This window comes from Natator depressus, chromosome 20 (assembly GCF_965152275.1).
Source record: "Natator depressus isolate rNatDep1 chromosome 20, rNatDep2.hap1, whole genome shotgun sequence".
Lineage (NCBI taxonomy): Eukaryota > Metazoa > Chordata > Testudines > Cheloniidae > Natator > Natator depressus.
Window position 1 is genome coordinate 5312228 of NC_134253.1, and position 18627 is coordinate 5330854.

At 53.2% G+C, this 18627-nt stretch overlaps 1 protein-coding gene across 3 annotated transcripts; it reads left to right on the top strand.

Annotated features, from left to right (window-relative positions):
* Positions 1-74: 74 nt before the first annotated feature.
* Positions 75-18097, top strand: CSAD (cysteine sulfinic acid decarboxylase). 3 transcript variants are annotated; one of them, XM_074935326.1, is made up of 16 exons: positions 75-210; positions 964-1066; positions 7725-7888; positions 9431-9557; positions 10046-10136; positions 10747-10853; positions 11709-11824; positions 12807-12886; positions 13372-13426; positions 13532-13648; positions 14513-14577; positions 15002-15083; positions 15742-15941; positions 16090-16141; positions 16381-16470; positions 17782-18097. In XM_074935326.1, the coding sequence occupies exons 3-16, from the start codon at positions 7742-7744 to the stop codon at positions 17953-17955; spliced, it is 1503 nt and encodes a 500-aa protein (XP_074791427.1). In that variant the 5' UTR covers positions 75-210; positions 964-1066; positions 7725-7741; the 3' UTR covers positions 17956-18097. The 3 variants fall into 3 exon arrangements, with proteins under 3 accessions (XP_074791427.1, XP_074791426.1, XP_074791428.1); XM_074935325.1 differs by lacking the exons at positions 75-210; positions 964-1066 and adding an exon at positions 2837-2933; XM_074935327.1 differs by lacking the exons at positions 75-210; positions 964-1066 and adding an exon at positions 3229-3244.
* Positions 18098-18627: the final 530 nt, after the last annotated feature.

Genomic DNA, 18627 nt, shown 5'->3' on the forward strand with positions numbered 1-18627 from the left:
CCGCCCGGGCGGGCGGGGCCAGCGCATGCGCGGGGCCGCTCCTGAGGCCGCCCCTGCCGCCATCTTGGTGCAGGGAAGGGAGGGGGCTGTTACCAGGGTAACCCTGAGTAACGAGAGGGAGATCCTGAGGACTGGGTTCGCCTTGGCCCCCATATAAACCCCTGGGGGAGGGGCGCTCCCTGGCTCCACCCCCCCATATACACCCTTCTGGTAGGAGAGGCTCTCCCTGGCCCCGCCCCTAATATACACCCCCCCCCTCCGGGAGTGGGCTCTCCCTGGCTAACCCCCAATATACACCCCTGGGAATGAGGGGATTATGCCCCACTCCCATCAGTGGTGAACTGGGGCACCAGGACATTGAGGGGGGTCCTTTGCACCGCAACTCCTCTCCACCATCAGGGGGTGAAAACAAATACCCTCTCTCTGGTGAGAGGAATCCAGACATTTGGGAGACACCTAGGGTGACCAGATGTCCCAATTTTATAGGGACAGTCCCAATATTCGGGGCTTTGTCTTATATAGGCACCTATTACCCCCAATTCCCTGTCCCGATTTTTCACACTTGCTGTCTGGTCACCCTAGAGACACCCCATCTTGCAGTCCTGCGCTGCAAGGCAGGGAAGCAGTCTTGGGCTCCCATCTACGGCGCCCTGAGGAGCAGGTGTTGGCTTTGTAGCATCCCACTGTGGACTCCCCAGAACCTGGGAATAAGGGGGATCAGGATATGGAGTTGTACTGCTGGAGTGTAGATGGAAAATGGGGGCTTTTCTTACCCCTTCCTGCCGGGGGGTAAGGTTGGGGTAGGGGAGATCGGTCATTGAATCAGCACGTTGCTCCCAGTCCTGCATTTTCCACTGTAATTAGCACGGGCCTCACTTTGCTCCCACTGACATACCATTGATACGCTGAGCGCTGTGGGAAAATCTCACCCTGATTTGCTATTGGTTCTGATTTCTTTCCTAGTCTTCTTCTGGTGACTCCTGCTCTCTGTGTGCGTCTATTTAACCTGAAGAAGATCTCAAAATGCTTTGCAAACCTCCATGAAGAGCCACGACCCATCTGCCAGGTAGGGCTGTGTTGTTATCATCCCTGATTTACAGATGAGGAAGCTGAGGCACAGAGGAGTGACGTGGTTAGGGTCACGCAGCGAGTCAACAGGAGTCTGGCCTTGTTCTAACACAGTGCGACAGTGCAGGGGGTAGAACCAAGTTTGCTAGACAGGGCCAGCATGCCAGTCCTATTGGTGCAAGATTGCCCTCACTTCAGAGCCTCTGTACTTCACAAGTAAACTCACACTTCTCAGGGAGGCTGCCAGCTGGGTCTGTTTTGAAAGAAAGAGTGGCTGGAGAGGGGGAAAGTGCTTTAAAAGTGTCTTGCAGCCTGAAAAGCTTGGTCTTTTGACACTCAAAGAAAGGGTCTGGGTTTAAATCTGATGGACAGTGCTGTCAGCTAATGGCTCATGGTGTCCAGTGTGTTATGATTTTGGTGAGTCTCAGAGCTTCTCTTAGGTGATAATAATAATCCCTAGCTTTTATCAAGTGCTTTCCATCAGTAGATCTCAAAACACTTTACAAAGTAGGTCAGTATCATTACTCCCATTTTACAGATGGGGAAACTAAGGCATAAAGAGGGGAAGTGACTTGCCCGAGGCCATGCAGCAGGCCAGTGGCAGGAATAATAATAGAACCCAGGTTTCCTGAGTCCCAGTCCAGCACACATTACCTCTCTCAGTGTTCATGTCACAAAAGCCACCAGCACAAAGGGCACTAATTAGTGTCTTTCTTGTTACTCCTATTTATGAATTAATGATTAATTAATAATTAATCACAAAGAACCAGGGATCACCCAATGAAATTAGAAGGCAGCAAGTTTAAAACAAACAAAAGGAAGTACTTCTTCACACAATGCACAGTCACCCTGTGGAACTCTTTGCCAGGGGATGTTGTGAAGGCCAAAACTATAACAGGGTTCACAAAAGAACTAGAGAAGTTCCTGGAGGATAGGAAAGATATTAGCCAAGATGGTCAGGGATGCAACCCCATGCTCTGGGTGCCCCTAGCCTCTGACTGCGAGAAGCTGGGAGTGGAGGACAGTAGATGGATTACTCAATGATTGCCTGTTCTGATCATTCCCTCTGAAGCTCCTGGCATTGGCCACTGTCAGAAGACAGGATACTGGGTTAGACGGACCGTTGGTCTGACCCAGTGTGGCCGTTCTTATAGGGTATCATTTACGGGACTAAGGCAGATATCAATTATGGTAGGTACTGAACAAACATTGAGTAAATAGTCCCTGGATGAAGCAATGGATGGGCCAGGGAGACAGAACTCCCATCCCAGTCCTAGACACGGCCTTTCATGACCAGGATGGATGGACACGCATGAACAGAGAGCCGTGGGCTGGGGCAAAGCATACCCTGCTGCTGTCTGTGCTGTACTGGCCAGGGATGTCAAGCTGGTACTTTCCATCAGAGCTAAATTAGTGTTATTATTATTATTGAACATTTGTATTGTGGTAGCACCCAGGAGCCCTAGTCACGGAGCAAGATCCCACTGCACTAGTGCTGTACAAACAGGCCGTCCTTGCCCCACAGGTTCAAAAGAACTTGCATCCCAAAGGGATTTTTGCCTAACAATCCCTGTGCATTGAAAAATCCCTCCACCTTAGGGCAGGGAGCTGACAGCTAAGGGACTCACTGTTCCCTGCGAAGCTCCTAAGAGAAACAGGGATCTACACGGACTCCTGTGACCCCCTGATCTACAGACCCCTTGCAATAAGTGTACACAGCCCCACGTCACTGACAGGTGTTTCAGAAGCAAGGGGGACCCTTAGTGGCAGGGAGTGGCAACTGCAGCCTTCATGGCTACCACAGTCACGTGACCAATCACAATCACAATGACCGTTTCACAGATTGCAGATCTGGGATGTCGCAGGTGAGAAATTCCCGCTGGCTTAAAATAAAGTGTGCCTTGTTGTTGAAATCCCTATTTGCGCTCCATAAAAGTCTGGCAGGGATCTGTCCTTTGTTGGTGCTGGCCAGTCCTGTGATGATACCATGTGGACTGACCCCTGTACTTAATTTCCCATTTGGATCCGTAGGCCAGGGTATAGGAATTGATCCTGATGTGGTGTGCTGGCCACGCTGCTCCCACAGAGTTCCTTTTCCCTCCCCACCTTCCCCTCCTTTAGGGGATACTCACGCAGAAAGCAGGCAGCAGGCTGTTGGGCAAAGCACATTTGGAAGGTAAGTGGATTCTTATGAATTAGGGGTGGTTTCCTGGAGTGGAGTAGGTCTGTAAAAGGGTGATATTCATTCTTGCAGGTAAATGAGATGGAATAAAGGGTGAGTTCAAAAGTTGAAAATTTAATGATTTACAGTGAAAGGCCTCATCTTACCCAGGGGTTGTGATTGTAACACGCTCTCTGTGACTCAGATCCCTCTCTGCCTTCCAATCGCTTTTCAGAACGAGTAGGTTTCATGGTCCTTACTATTCGCAGCCCTGATCATAAACAAGAGTAGTATTTATTTTAACAAACGAAGGAGGAGATTTTCCCCAGGAGCACAAGTGGCATAGAAAATCACTGGGGCTTGTGCTCTGAAATCCCTTAGGTACTTTTGAAAATATCCCCCTCAACCAGTCAGCAGTGCTGCCAACTCTGATGATTTTATTGCAAGTCTGACAATACCTGGTGCCTGAAAACCGTAGTTCCTGGTTAGAAGAGCATCTCAGCTATCATTTACAAAAAAAACTAAGTTTCTAACCCTCATGGTTGCAGAGAAGAGTGTGAAAACGTGAAGCAAATGTGACCTACAGGCTCAGAAACCAGTAATTAAAGCAAAAGAAGCCCATTTTAATTTTATTTGGTTTAAAATCATGATATTTTTTAAAAATCTCATGATTTTTGGGACCTCACTCATGATTTTAGAAAGCTTGGGGTTAAGTGATAAGTGAATCAACAGGAGAGAAGATTGGCTCAAGAAGCAAATTAAAGCCCTGACTCAGGAGAGTATCAGCTTGTGGGAGTTAAGCACATGTTTAATGTCCTTTCCTCAACTGGGGTCAAAGTAATGTGTTCTTTGGGAATGAGCGCTCTCCAGTGGCGCTGCAAGGACCAGAAAAGTTGGGGGAGCCAAGCAGCAACCAAAAGAGGGGGGCAGCTGGGGGATGCCCATTGGAACAAGGAGTGTCTCCCTGCAGAGCTCGTCCTGTTCCTGCCTTTCCCACTACCTATGCTTGGCTCCTGCTCCTCCTGCGGGTGACCCCACTGTCCAGGTACCCAACTCCCGACATCCTCCAGTTCCACCTCGGGCTCCCGGAAGCTCTGGCTTCTGTGCTGCCCTGCCTGGTCCTGGCTGCAGCATCCTGGCTCCCCCTGTGCTGACCTGCTACCAAGCACCTATATTCTCAAAAGGGCAGGGGCGAGCTGGGGAGGCTCAGGGGAACAAGGGATGACGCCTTGCATCGCCTGACTGGTCTCCGCCTCCCCCTACCTGTGCTCAGCTCCTGCTCCCCACTTATATAAATCCATGGCACGCCCACATCTTGAATACTGCATACAGATGTGGTCCCCTCATCTCAAAAAAGATATACTGGAATTAGAAAAGGTTCAGAGAAGGGCAACTAAAATCATTAGGGGTTTGGAACGGGTCCCATATGAGGAGAGATTAAAGAGGCTATGACTTTTCAGCTTGGAAAAGAGGAGACTAAGGGGGGATATGATAGAGGTCTATAAAATCATAAGTGGTGGGGAGAAAGTGAATAAGGAAAAGTTATTTACTTGTTCCCATAATATAAGAACTAGGGGCCACCAAATGAAATTAATGGGCAGCAGGTTTAAAACAAATAAACGGAAGTTCTTCTTCACTCAGTGCACAGTCAACCTGTGGAACTCCTTGCCTGAGGAGGTTGTGAAGGCTAGGACTATAACAGGGTTTAAAAGAGAACTGGATAAATTCATGGAGGTTAAGTCCATTAATGGCTATTAGCCAGGATAGGTAAGGAATGGTGTCCCTGGCCTCTGTTTGTCAGAGGGTGGAGATGGATGGCAGGAGAGAGATCACTTGATCATTACCTGTTAGGTTTACTCCCTCTGGGGCACCTGGCATTGGCCACTGTCGGTAGACAGGATATTGGGCTGCATCGACCTTTGGTCTGACCCAGTGTGGCCGTTCTTATGTTCTTATGGTGACTCCACTGTGCAGGTGGCCCTGGTTTCTGACATCACCTGTCTCCTGCCCCTGCACTCCACTGCCTGGTCCTAGCTGTAGCATCCCAGGTTACCTCCATGCTGACCTGTTGCCGAGCGCCTATGTTCTCAAAGTGGGGGGCATGGGTCCCCTGTTTAAAAAGTGGGGAGGCAATTGCCCTTTACCTGCAACCCCCCCTCCCCCCCCCCAGCCCTGGCTCTGTCACCTATGATGCTCTTGCAAGAGCAGACTTTCCTTTCTCCTTGTTCTCTTCTCTCAGTCTCTCCTTGGTCACTCCTTTTGTATCTCAGCATCCATCCTTTCTAGAAGGAAAGCTCTTCAGGGCAGGGACCTTGGCTTCCTTTGTGTCTGTGGTGCTGCCAACTGTAAATAATGTGTTATAATAACCAGCAGAGATGGGCCCTGCAGGATCCAAACACTCTAGATTTTGGGGGAGATTTGGATCAGAGTGAGCCAAGTACTGGGCCAAACCAAATGGATCAGACTGAACAGGCCAGATCTCAGCAACCCCGAGCTTTCAAGTCCAAGCTTTGCATTTCAGGTGCATAAACTAAGACCTGGCATCTGCAAACAGGATTCGGGGGGACACGACGACCCTCCCTATCTTTAAGGCTAGATGGGAGAGGAGGCTTGAAACCTCTGCCTCTTGTAACTTGGAGGCTCAGCATGGGAAAGGTTCAGAATCAATGAGGTAAAAAGACCGTAGCCTGCCCTTGATTTGAGTTTTGTATTCATTACACTAGGAACCTCCTAAAAATTGCTGGAATTTCCATTCCTGAAACAAACGGTTGCTAAATTTAAATCCCCAATAAATGGAAACAAGTCTTCAGGCAGCACTTAATCAGTCTGTGCATTGCCCCTGGAGAACGGCTGTGGCTGGATTGGAAGAAGGCATGAATGGGTTTTATATCCAGTAATAACATTTATAGCTTGGCAGGCTCAGATAAGAGTAAGTACTTCTCATGCTGTAATATGAGCTGAAAGCCTGTGTGCGATTGGAACATAATTTTTTGTTACCACCTCTGTATATCATTGCATATTCGGCCAGGTGCATGATGGGATTATATTACCTTTTCTTTGAAGTAGCAGTTGTTGGCAGGATTCATGAGGCCAGACTGGATGAACCAGTCATTTGATCCAGTGTGGCAAATCCTCTACAAGGTCTGTTTTGTTCCATTTCTGCACTGGGAGTTGCAAGGTTTGCTTTAGCTGTAGGATGCACAGAGCAGGAGAAAGACAGAAATCAGGGGCGTCAGCATAGCAATTCCATTATATCAGGTGTAAGAAAAATTGGTGCAAGTGGGGAGGTAGCACTCACCTGGCACTCAGTGAGCAAGTGTGACTTGCACTGAGCAAGTATTTAGCGGAGAATTAGCTGGTGCAGCTAAATTGGGGAATGTATTTATTAGTTGTATTAAAGGACCCACTCAGGATAGGCGCCCCATTATACTAGGCACTGTATAAACGCATGGTGATTGATGTCCCTGTCCAAAGAGCGTACAGTCTAAATAGACAAGGGCAGGAGAAAGGAAGCTTTATCATCCTCATTTTACAGAGTGGAAACTGAGGCACACTGCGATTCATGTAATTTGCCCCCACTCACACAGGGAATCTGTGGTAGCACCAAGAACCAAACCCAGCTCTCCTAAATCCCAGGTCAGTCTCTTAATCACAAGACCAGCCTTTCTCTCACATGTATTAGGATGTTGAGGGCATAAGTTAATGTTTAGGGCAGAGGGTGCTCGTTTTTCCTGCTGCATAAAAGGGAACCTTGTATTGCACATCCATTGCTTGCTAAAGCAGTCTCCATTCCCTGCGCTTCCTCGTGACTTAAATTGGTGCATTGCATGCAGGGGCTTGTAGTTCCTACCGTACTTGTTGACCTCCTCCAGTAGTCTGATGGAGTGCCGCACCCTGGATTTATAGTCCTTGCTAACCACACCTCTGCAGGGAATATGAGGGCAGGGCTCTGTGGACTGCACTGGGCCCAATAGAGTGCACTTTGGCCAGAGCTGCCTAGTTCATTTCACCTCTGGGAGCTGGCAGGTAAGGAGCTGCTACCTCTCCACGGTGCCTGAACCACAAGTCGGGGGGAATGAGAGAGAGGGGCTGGGAGGGAAAGAAGAAAGGTGTTCAGAAAGCTCCCATCGGTGGCCCCTTCCTCGAGCACCGGATGATCCGTAATGATCACTTTTCCCAAAGGAGTTTGTAGTGTCTCAGCATCACTCTGGCCTGGGCTGTCCCTGGCATTTCTGTGGCAAACAGCAATTAGCACACAGAGGTATCTCGGAGCCAGCCTGTTTGGACTGAGCCCAGCAGGGGGCTATGTGAATTTGACTCTATTTGTGTCTGGCAAATAGAAAATCTCCTGGAAACAGCAAGGGGTCCTTTAAGAGCTGCTGTGTGCCGTGATTTGTCAGTAGCAGATCATTTCCTTTGTACTTTGCCCCTGTGATCTGGGCATAGTTCTCACAGGACTGGACAGGTAACAGGACACTGGGTGGCTTTTTTCCAGAGTGGTTGTACAGAGGCATGCTCGGGGGGAAACGGCTGACGATGGCAGAAGACCCCCTGTCCCATCCCGCCCTGGATAAGGCGGCTGGCGAAGAGTTCCTGCAGGAAGCTTTCCAGATCATCCTGGAGGAAGCTGTCAGGAAAGGGACAGATGCCAAAGAAAAGGTGGGGCTCCTGAGGGCAGTGGCGGCTGAGCAGTCCAGGAGGCTGGAGTGTAGCCCCACCCCTTCCATGGGGTAGCCTGTAGCTGGCTCCTCTTCGGTATGGGCAAGGGAGGGAGTTTTCCCTCTTACCACAAAGGTGCTTTGCAAAGGGCTCCTGTCTGTTTCTAAGCCGAGTTGCTGCCAATGGTGATCATTGGCCCTCTCCCTGTCTCCAGGTGCCCTTTGCCCGGAGCAGTGGTGATCATTGGCTTTTCCAAGCCATTGGCCGGAACATGGCCCCACCAGAGCAGTGATCCAGCTGGCCTTAACCAGTGCTACAGGCCACGCCCTGCAGTCCAGGCACAGACCGCCAAGTTGGCCTCTAACACCTGGGCACAGACTGAACAGCCACCCCCTTCTACCTGGGTACAGAGTGCCCCACCACCCTGGCACAGATTGCCTGGTCACCCCCTACAGTATAGGCACAGACCACGTGGCCACTTCATGCCACCAAGGCACAGACTGTCCGGCCACCCCCTGCCAGTCGAGAACAGACTGCCCAGCCGCCCCCTGCAGCCTGGGCACAGACCACCCATCCGTACAAATCAGCGCCGATCGCACCCTCGGCTTTCATATTAAAGGGGAGCTCGTGGAGACTGCACGTCGCAGTCTGCAATTCAGCCTGGCCACTCAGCTCAAGGAGCACGGTACATCTTTATGGACTGCACCAGTGCCTTAGAGAGGAGAGCCGCCACAGGCTGCACGCCAGCACCCGTTCACACCGTACTGTGCCCGCTCATGCCTTAGATCGCAAGCAGAGGAGTGACTTTGCTCAGCACGTGCTGTCTGTTCCCCTGACTGCTACTGGCACTGTGCTCCGCTGTCCCCTCTCCCAAGGGAGGATCTCCAAGAACTCTGGGCATGCCAGGGCACCGAGCTTGGAGGCCTCGCTCTGGGAGGCAGGCTGGCATCGTCCCACTTTGCAGAGGGGGAAAACGAGGCCCGTGGTGTGAAAGAGCCTGGGGAAGGGCTCTACGTGTTGTGGCACAGGGGTCCTGTGGAGCCCCGGGAGGGAGCAGTTCTGGGATTGCGGCCGCAGGGAGAGCCTCTCTCTGATGTGCTGCTCGGACCCCATTCCCCTCCTGTCCTTTCCTGTTTATGGGCTCAGTCCATGGGAAATATATGCACAGTCCTGGGCACTAAGCAAAGGCTGGACGGATACCCTGTGGTCGGGGGAGTGGGGGTGACCATTCCAGACTCCTCCATTGCCAGGGATGGTGGGGTGGAGAGTGCCTAGAAATGAGCTTCCCCCTGCTGCTGCTTAGACAGGACCCGACTTCTTTCCCCCAGCCTGGAGTAATCCCCCTCACACATGTGCACAGGCTCCTGAGGTCATGAGCTGGGCATCTTCTACCAGCCTTGCCCCCAGCTGTAGGGGGGCTCCTTGCTGAGGTGGGCCCTGCTTGCCCTGTGCCCCCTGGAGAGGGAGCCTCCAGGGAAGGGCTGTTTTCCCAGCTCAGCAGGACTGGAGCAGACTGCTGATGAGTTGTCTCTGTCCCTTCAGGTCTGTGACTGGAGGGAGCCCCATGACCTGCAGAAAATCCTGGACCTGGAGATGAGGAGCAGTGGGGAGCCCCAGCAGAGGGTGCTGGAGCTCTGCCGGGATGTCATCCACTACAGCGTGAAAACATGTAGGTGATGAGACACTCTGACGGCTGGGCCTGGTGCTGCCCATGGAGGAGGTCCCCTGCCTCCTGCTGCCTGTGTGTCAGAGGGAGAACAAGGCTCGCCCTCCGCTGAGCAGGGCCTGAATGCTAGGTCAGAACTACATCCGTAAGGGATATCAGCGCAGCTGTGACATACCAACTAGGGTGTATACGTCACTGGAGCCCAGCCAAGTGAATGTGGCTATCACCCTCTAGCAGCTGCAGCCCAAAGGGGGTAACAGCCTTAAAACTGTTACAGCTCACAGAGATTCTCCTTTAGCTCAAATGGTAGAGGCTGTATTTATGGACTCACAGGTCCTGGGGGCAGCCCAGTGTAGGGCTGAGCTGGAGACTGATGTCGGCTGATGTTACTTCGGATCTAGCCCAGGTTTAATGAGGACACAAGCTCTGTTTCCTGCTCTTTCCCTGTGTTAAAGGCTCTCTCTCTCTCTCTTCCCTCCCCCCCGCCCCAGGTCATCCTCGTTTCTTTAACCAGCTGTTTTCGGGGCTGGATCCCCATGCCCTGGTGGGACGGATGATCACAGAGACGCTCAACACCAGCCAGTACGTCCTTGCCCTGTCTCTGAGCACCCTTTGCCTGAGCTGCCCAGGCAGGCAGCGCATCTGGCTGGGGGTGGGGCACAAGGACAGTTAAGGACACAGGAAAGGGAGAATGCAGGGGCTGTTTGCTGCCAAAAGACAGGGAGGGGTGGGTGAAATTCACAAGGTGGGGGGAAGTTCTGGGGTGTCATTTTGGCCCCGAGGGTCCCAGAGGCTGCAGTCTCTCTCCTTTAGATGTAGATGGGGTGTGGATTTGGCTCTCCTGACTAACAGCACCACCAAAGCTGGTATAGTGCGGGCCCAGGGATTGTGCATCTCTGTCAGAGCACCTTCATCTTTACCTGCAGCCTCCCACTATTCCTGCCCTGGGCTCCCCACACACTGCTCTGCTGATGCCCCTCAATCCCGACCCACAGCCCCCACTGCTGTTCCATGCCCAGGTGCTCTTGAATCAGGGCTCCCATCACTGCCTAGCTGGTCTGCAATCTGCAATATGGCCCAGCACCCTGCAGGTTTCACTCCCCTCCAGGGCTATCCATCTCCTGTGCAGCTCCAGGGACGCCCCCTCCCCCAATGGCCGGGTGCCTCGCTGAGGTGTGTCTGTGTGTCCCAGGTACACCTACGAGATCGCCCCTGTGTTCGTGCTGATGGAGGAGGTGGTGCTGAAGAAGCTGCGGGAGCTGATTGGCTGGGGGAGTGGAGACGGGATATTCTGCCCAGGTGCGTGAGGCTGGTATACTGCCAGAGGGAGGGTCAAGCCCGGGGCACCCAGGGCATCACTGCCCTTTCGTGAACCGGGTTTCCTGCAGGGCTAGGAGATCCCTGAAAGAAGTGTGTGAGCAGGGTTAGCAGCTGGCACCCCAGCTGACATAGGGGGCAGACTCCGCCCTCCCTGGCATACACACTGGGCCAGAGCCAGACTCGGCCCTCCCTGCAGTTTGCCTTTATGGTTCACTTAAACAGCAACAACAGAACATAACCTGTGGCCAAAGCTTTCTCCTGAGCTTGGCTCTTCCTAGGGTGCTTCTCTGCAGGACTTCCCCGATCTTTACCCTTAGTTCCCTCTGCCTCAGAGACCCTCCATCCCGTTTTATGTCATGGCTTGGACCGGATAGGACCTCTCATACAGAAGGAGGCAGCAGAAATACCTCTGTCTCTCTCTGCAGGGTTCTGGCGCCCGGCACTAAGGTGAGTCAGCAAAAAAGCCCTGCCTTCTTATGCAGAGTCCTAGAACCTGATGCTCTTACGGTGATATACCACCGAAACCTGGGCCTTCCTCCCAGCAGTTCTCGGTCAGTGTGAGCATCCTCCTGGCAGTGCCCTGCCAATACCAACCTCCTTCCACCAGTGTGAGCTTCCTTTCAGCAGTGCCTTGCTGATTCCAGCTTCCTCACCACAGCAGTGTGAGCATCCTCCTAGCAGTGCCCTGCAGAGTGAGTTTCTTCTCGGTGTGGTGATTGAATCCTGCTCCCGGTAGCCTCCTTCCCCTCCAAAGCTGTCCTTGTTCCTGTCCCGCAGCACATGGGGAATGGGTGACAGGCTTGTACTGATTTCTGTGGGTTTGTTTCCCTGCAGGAGGCTCCGTCTCCAATATATATGCCATGAACGTGGCACGGTACCAGCGTTTCCCGGACAGCAAGCGGACGGGCATCTGGGCACTGCCGAGGCTGGCGGTGTTTACTTCGCAAGAGGTGCAATCTGGGGTTTCCCCTTCACTAGCCGTGACAGGCGCATGAGAAGACGGGGCTGAGCTTGGTCTCCCCTGAAGGATGGGGTGCTGCAGTGTCACCCCATCAGAGCCGCGGATCAGCAGGGCCCAGAGCATGACCCACTTCTTCCCTCAGCATCTGTGCCATTTGGCTTAACCCCTGCCATCTACAGTCCCCCTCCCCAGTTTGGCTGGCGTGCCATACACATAGCCCAGCACAGGGACCAGGGGCTTTTGGGGGTCCTTTTCAAATAGGAAGCATTGCATTGTAGGATGGAGTTAGGCCAAATGCGTGAACCAGAGGGTTAAGGGTTGCAATGCCTGAGGGTCGCTACCTGCACCGGGAAGGATGCCCAGGCCTGGATTTAGCCGGATTTCAGAGTAGCGGTCTGTCCCGCACTTGCAGATGCCTGAGAGGTGTTGTGGGAGGGAGGAGAGGGACGCGACGGAGGGTGCAGTTCAAAGAAGTGCAGCCCAGGGCTTCTTGCTGTAGCATTTTTCTGCTAATTTGGACCAGGCCCCAAAATCCCATAAATGTCTTCATCTGTCTATACCGTCCACACCCTTCAAATGGGCCTCTTACCAGAGTACCAGGGGCCCTTTTGGAGAACTAAGGCACATCAGTTCTCCCTCCACCCGGGGTCCCCCGTGGGAATAACGCAGCAGGGCTAAAGTATCACAGAATACACAATCCAGCATAGGTGCTGGAACTAGGAGTGCAGGGGGTGCTGCAGCACCCCCTCACTTGAAGTGGTTTCCATTATATCCAGGGTTTACAGTTTGTTTCAATGGCTCACAGCCGCCCTGCAATACGGACAAAATGGTGCATTCAGTTAAAGCAGCCCTGACTCCTAGGGATTCTGCAGCTCTCACCTCTAAATGACACTTCCTGCCCTGTGATTTGTTTGGGATTGGACCCTGGCAGGAGTCAGTGCTGATTCCCTCCCTTCTGCCTTCTCCCATAGTGCCACTACTCCGTCAAGAAGGGGGCAGCTTTCCTGGGCATTGGCACAGACAACATCTACCTGGTCGGAGTGGATGAGAGGTGAGAGCTCACGCTGGGAATGCTTGTGGCCTTTATCCAGACCTGGCACTGGTTCCATTCGGCTGAGCATGCCTCCTTCCCTTCCTACAGCACCCCCTGCTGGGAGAGGCTGATATGACAGTCGCTGGAAGCACCCCAGGACTTCTTTCTGGGAGCTGGAATCACCCCAGCAATCAGCGCCCCCTCCTGGGAGAGGCTGGGACTGGAGTAGCTGGGTGCGCCCCAACACCTAGGGCACATGCCCCATTTCCTTCAGGCTCTGTATCTGGAGGAGGCTGCGACTGCAGTGGCTGGGAGCTCCCGAAAGCCATCACTCCTCCACGGGTCCCATCAGTGACTCTTGCTGGCCTGAGCAGGGAGCTGGGTAGCTAACAGCTCCCACAGGCGCTTCCCTTCAACCACCTGCATGGACTTGGGTAGAAGAATCCATCTCTGCTCTGTGCATGGAGGTGGACCCCAGGGATAATTTGTGCTCTCATCCTCAGGGGGAAAATGATACCTGCAGACCTGGAGAAACAGATCAACAAGGCAAAATCTGAGGTGAGTATGGGGTGGGGTGAGGGGGTCTGGTCTGCGGAGCAGGGAGCAGACTGCTAGGTACACCCCCGCCCTGTAACACCGCCCACTGTCCCTCTTCCCTTCCAGGGCGCGTGTCCTTTCTTCGTCAACGCTACCTGCGGCACCACTGTGTTGGGAGCCTTCGACCCACTGGTGGACGTGGCAGACGTGTGTGAGCGCCATGGGGCCTGGTTTCACGTGGACGTGAGTCCCCCAAGAAGGGCGGGGCAGGGAGATGTGCCCTAGGGAGCTAGAGATTTAGGAAGGGCTCCGTCCTTGGGCGCATGTGACTTTGGCACAGACAGCTGTCCGGGAAGGGAGGTGGGGCTAGGGGAGCGGATGAGGAGGTCACTGGGAACCTTCGGTTACCACAGCTTGGCTGAACTGATCCAGCATTGCTGGTAATTGACAAGCCCTATCCCTAACCCCCACACGGCTTGTCTCCACAGCCGAGTTCGCTCCTGTTGTAGTGTGAAGGATCCTGTGATCTCTCTCCCATCCACACATGCAAACCATCACTCATGTTCCGCGACGCTGGTAACACCACTGGGGCACCGGCTGAAGCCGAAGTGAGCACAACTGGTCTGCTGCTATCGCTCCGCAGCGAGGATGCAATGCTTGGGGGCTGCTAGTCCTCCAGTGTCTTCCCAGCTTCCCCCTGGGCCACTTGGACAGTAGTTTTGTGTGTGTGCCATCTCTCGTGCATCCAGACTGGAAGTCACCTGCCAGTTCATATAGGCCAGTTTGGTGTTGGAACCAATGGCTGCATTCCTCCTGCATTCCTCCTCTAGTGTCCTCTCTCCATGTACACTGGGCCTCTTGCAAAATCCAGGCAGGAGACTTTAGGGTCAAGCTCTTCCCTTAGAGCAGCCAAAGGCAGGGGATCGTAGATGTCACAGTGAGAGAAGAGGCCCTAGGCTGGGCTAGAAGGGACCATCTTGAAACAGGGTTCTCCTTGGCTGAAGGTGCAGCATGCCCCAGTCTCAGCGGATTTAGCCACATGTAGCTCCCCACTGGCTGCTGATTGAACTCAAAGCACTACTGTCTCTCCCTGTTCTTCCTTGGCAGGCTGCATGGGGTGGGAGCGCCCTGCTCTCCAGAAGACACAGACATCTGCTGCGTGGGATAGACAGGTGCGTACTGTCCCCAAACCGGGGGACAGGGTTAACTGTCATGCTCGCAGCTTCATGGGAGTAGTGGAGGTCAGAGCCTGCGCGATCAGGTGAGGGGCTGGTTATGCAGAACTTTACATCGGGGTGAGAAACTTCAAGGACGCACTGAGAACAGGAATTGAGGCAGAGCTGGAGATGATCCCTCCTTGTGCGATCCAGCATGGGCAGCCTGTGCCTGTAAGACCCTGAAATTAGCACATGGTGGCATCAATATCAGTGTGTGCAGCTCTGCTCCTGCTGGTGAATATTCCATTCCATACACCTCCTGTAGCTGGCTGTCCGCTGCCCAGAGCACCCACAGCCGTCCCAGTGCTCCCCTGCTCTCCAGCCCTTTCCCTGGCCCAGCTGATGTTAATGTCTCACTGAGTCTCCCTTTCCCTTGCAGGGCGGATTCGGTGGCTTGGAACCCCCACAAGATGCTGATGACGGGTTTGCAGTGCTCTGCCTTCCTGCTTCGAGATAGCTCCGTAGGTTTTCGCCACCATTCCCTCCCCTAAAAAGAGAAAATACAGACGATGTTCTTATACAAACAAACCATGAAAATAAACACCCATTTTTTCACGGTTTGTATGTATAAGAACATCTTCTGTATTTTCCACAGTATGCATCCGATGAAGTGAGCTGTAGCTCACAAAAGCTTATGCTCAAATAAATTGGTTAGTCTCTAAGGTGCCACAAGTACTCCTTTTCTTTTTGCGAATACAGACTAACACGGCTGTTACTCTGATTCCCTCCCCTGCAGAGGCAGGCAATTATAACCCCGCTGTGATGGATGCAGCTTATGTGCTGCTCTCTACAGTGTCTCCTGCTGGAAAAGGCTGGAAATGAAGTGACAGGGAGCTCCCCCACAGCCAATAGTCCTGCCCCATTCCCTACAGCGCCCCCTGCTGGGAGAGGCTAGGACTGGAGTAGCTGGGCACTCCCCTTCAGCCAGTGCTCCTACCCCACTCCCTGCAGCACCCCCTGCTGGGTGTTGTTGGAAGTGGAGTTTATGTGAACATGTAGAGCCAATCCAGCTCCCTCAGTGCTCTCTTGCTGGCCTGGATAGCCCATACTTTGTCCCTGCCTTCCCATGGGGCCCTGGTCGGGACATGCTGATGTGTTTGCTGGACCCTCCCATTTCAGGGCCTGCTGCAGAGGTGCCACTGCGCCAACGCCACCTACCTCTTCCAGACCGACAAGTTCTATGACATGGCCTACGACACGGGAGACAAGACCATCCAGTGTGGCCGCAAGGTGGACTGCCTCAAGCTGTGGCTGATGTGGAAGGCCAATGGGACCGAGGGGCTGGAGAAGCGAGTGGACAGGGCCTTCGAGTTCACTAGGTATGGGGTGGGGGATACAGGTGTACCCCTAACCCCAAGAGGTGCTCTAGTGATGCCCCATAATCCTTACAGATGGATGGTGTCTCTAGCTCCACGATTGCTTTATGCTCACCGCAAAGATCAATGATGTTCTCTTCACCCTCTCTAGGTACCTGTCTGATGAGATAAAGAAAAGGGAAGGTTTCCAGCTGGTGATAGAGGTATGGGCCACCTGGAGCCATTCCTACACCATGGCTCATCCGGAGCTTGTCGTTTTCCAAGGGAGCGGGGAGAGTGTATCATGGGTTCCCAAAGCCCTTACTGGTGGGTGGGCGGGAGCAGGCTTGGATCCTGTCCAGGCTCCAGAGGCTGCACCTCCATTAGCTGAGGTTTCAGGGTGCTCGGGTTGTTTACTTACAGAGATCCCTGCTGGTGACCCCTTCTCCTTTACCTCCCCCAGCCTGAGTTCGTCAATCTGTGTTTCTGGTTTGTGCCGCCCAGCCTCCAGGGCAAGCAGGGCTGTGCTGATTACTGGGAGAGACTGGGAAAGGTGAGTGCAGGGAATGCTGGGAGTGGGCTGGGGATGTGGGGGCCCTGTTTTCTGATGGATAGATAGTCTCTGTGGATGGTAGTAAACTCCAGTGCAGTCCCCCCCAGACTTGTGGAGAGAGAATGTGTGTCTGTCTGTCCTGTCCCCTGCCAACCCCCAGGCTGTGGCACCCCAGATTTCTCTTTGCTAGCTGCTTCTCTAGCTTACTGTGTACTTAGATGTCACTGTTTCTTTGTATCCAAGGCCCTAGGTCTGTGTCCCACTGGCCTTAGCTGATGTCTCTTGTCACACTTAGACACCAGAGTTCCAGGCATTATCCATGACGGGGATTTTCAAAGCTGCCTGGCAGAGTTGGACATCCAGCACCCAGGGAATCTCTTAGGGAGTCCCGCACCCAAATCCCATTAACACCTTTCAAAATCCAAGCTGCTATATGGTGACCCCTTGGGGGGGCACCTTCCGGCATCAGCCCACAGCACAACAGGTGCGCTCAGCCTCAGTTTCCCTTTTATTTGAAGGGAATGTAGCCCATCTGCCTCTGGGCAGACTGTCTTCCTATACACCCGTGCTGTGACTCCTCCACAACCTTGCAAGTGAAACCTTTCTCCAGTGCCCACAGTGAACACACCCAGTCATTTCCCCCTCCCCCCGTCTAGGGCCTCACCCACCCCAGAATCAGTAGCAGCACTGTACTCCCACTTCCTTTGGTGCCTGCTCCAGGTCTCCCTGCCTGGGTATGACTACCCTTCCTTCAAGGCTTTGCCAAAGAGCTCCCCAGCTTTTCCCTAGGAGTCCCAGCCCTGCTCAGGGGGATCCACCCTCTTGCTTCTGGGCTCAGCTCCCCTTGGCTAAGCTAGATCTTCCCCTTTTGCCTTGGGGCCACTTCCCAGGCCTTCCACCCATCAGGGTCCCTACCAACAGTCCTGTTCCTGTTCCCACCCCAACTTAGCTCTCTCCACTGGGTCTCCTGAAGCTTTTTCCCCAAGCAACTCCTGCTACCCCATCACTGCTCCTCTGGGGCTCCTGCACACCTCCAGTGCCTGATTCCTCTGCTGGCTCATGGGGCCCTCTCTCAAGCCTAACTGGAAGGTGGCTGACACATCACAGGTGCACTGGACCCTAATCCTTCTTAAAGGGGACAATCACCATACAAAGCCTAAAACCCTGAGCTAGCTAGATGGGCTGGGTTGGCCATTGGAGGGGTCTACTCTATAGCCCAGGAGAAGGGTTACAGGTTTGTATCACAGCTGGCTAATTAGGTGGCTATGTGCTCCACTGACTGATGCTGATGTTATGTGCGGCTCCACCTAGGTGGCTCCAGCTATCAAGGAGCGGATGATGAAGAAAGGGTCCATGATGGTGGGCTACCAACCCCTTGGCAGCAAGGTCAACTTCTTCCGCCAGGTTGTCACAAATCCCATGGTCACCAAGCAGGATTTGGATTTCTTCCTGGATGAGATTGAGAGACTGGGCACAGATTTGTAGGGAGCCCAATAGACACAGCTGATTGCATAGGAGGAATGGCGGTTGTGGGGCAGTCCACACGGGCTGCGGAGATGCATCGAGCTGTGTGGAACTGGCACAAAGCTCCACCTGGGTTGCCTCCAAACAAGCTTTTTAAGTCAAACGTGGTGCTCCTTTGTCGTTCCTCCCCTGCCCTTAGCAGTGCTCTGGCCTAAGTATTCCTGATTCATTTACTTAAGCACATGTCAGTTCTTAATAAATGCTTGGTAAATGCTTCCCCCCCCACACACACACACATTTCATAAGCAGCACAGCAGGAAACATGGCTTTTGGTTTTAGATCCAAACCACTGCCACCTTTGTTAAATTGCCATACCAGCCCCGGTGCAAATTCTGCTTGCCCCCTCCCCCCACATCGTATTGCACTTGCCTGCTAGCTAAAATGACTCACCTTGAATGGGTGGAAGTTTGCAAAACTGTCTTAAAGAGACCACCGGGCTCTTGGTGGGCTTGGAAGTTCACTGCTGCAAGAAGTCTTGCAACGTTGCCTACTGCTCCAGAGAATCAGGAACGCAATTCTGATGGAGGAGGCCGCATGGTCCAGTGGTCAGTGCACTGCCCTGGGACTCTTATCTATTCCCAGCTCGCTCTTTCTGCGCCTGTAAATGAGTCACTTCCCCTCCCTGAGCTTCAG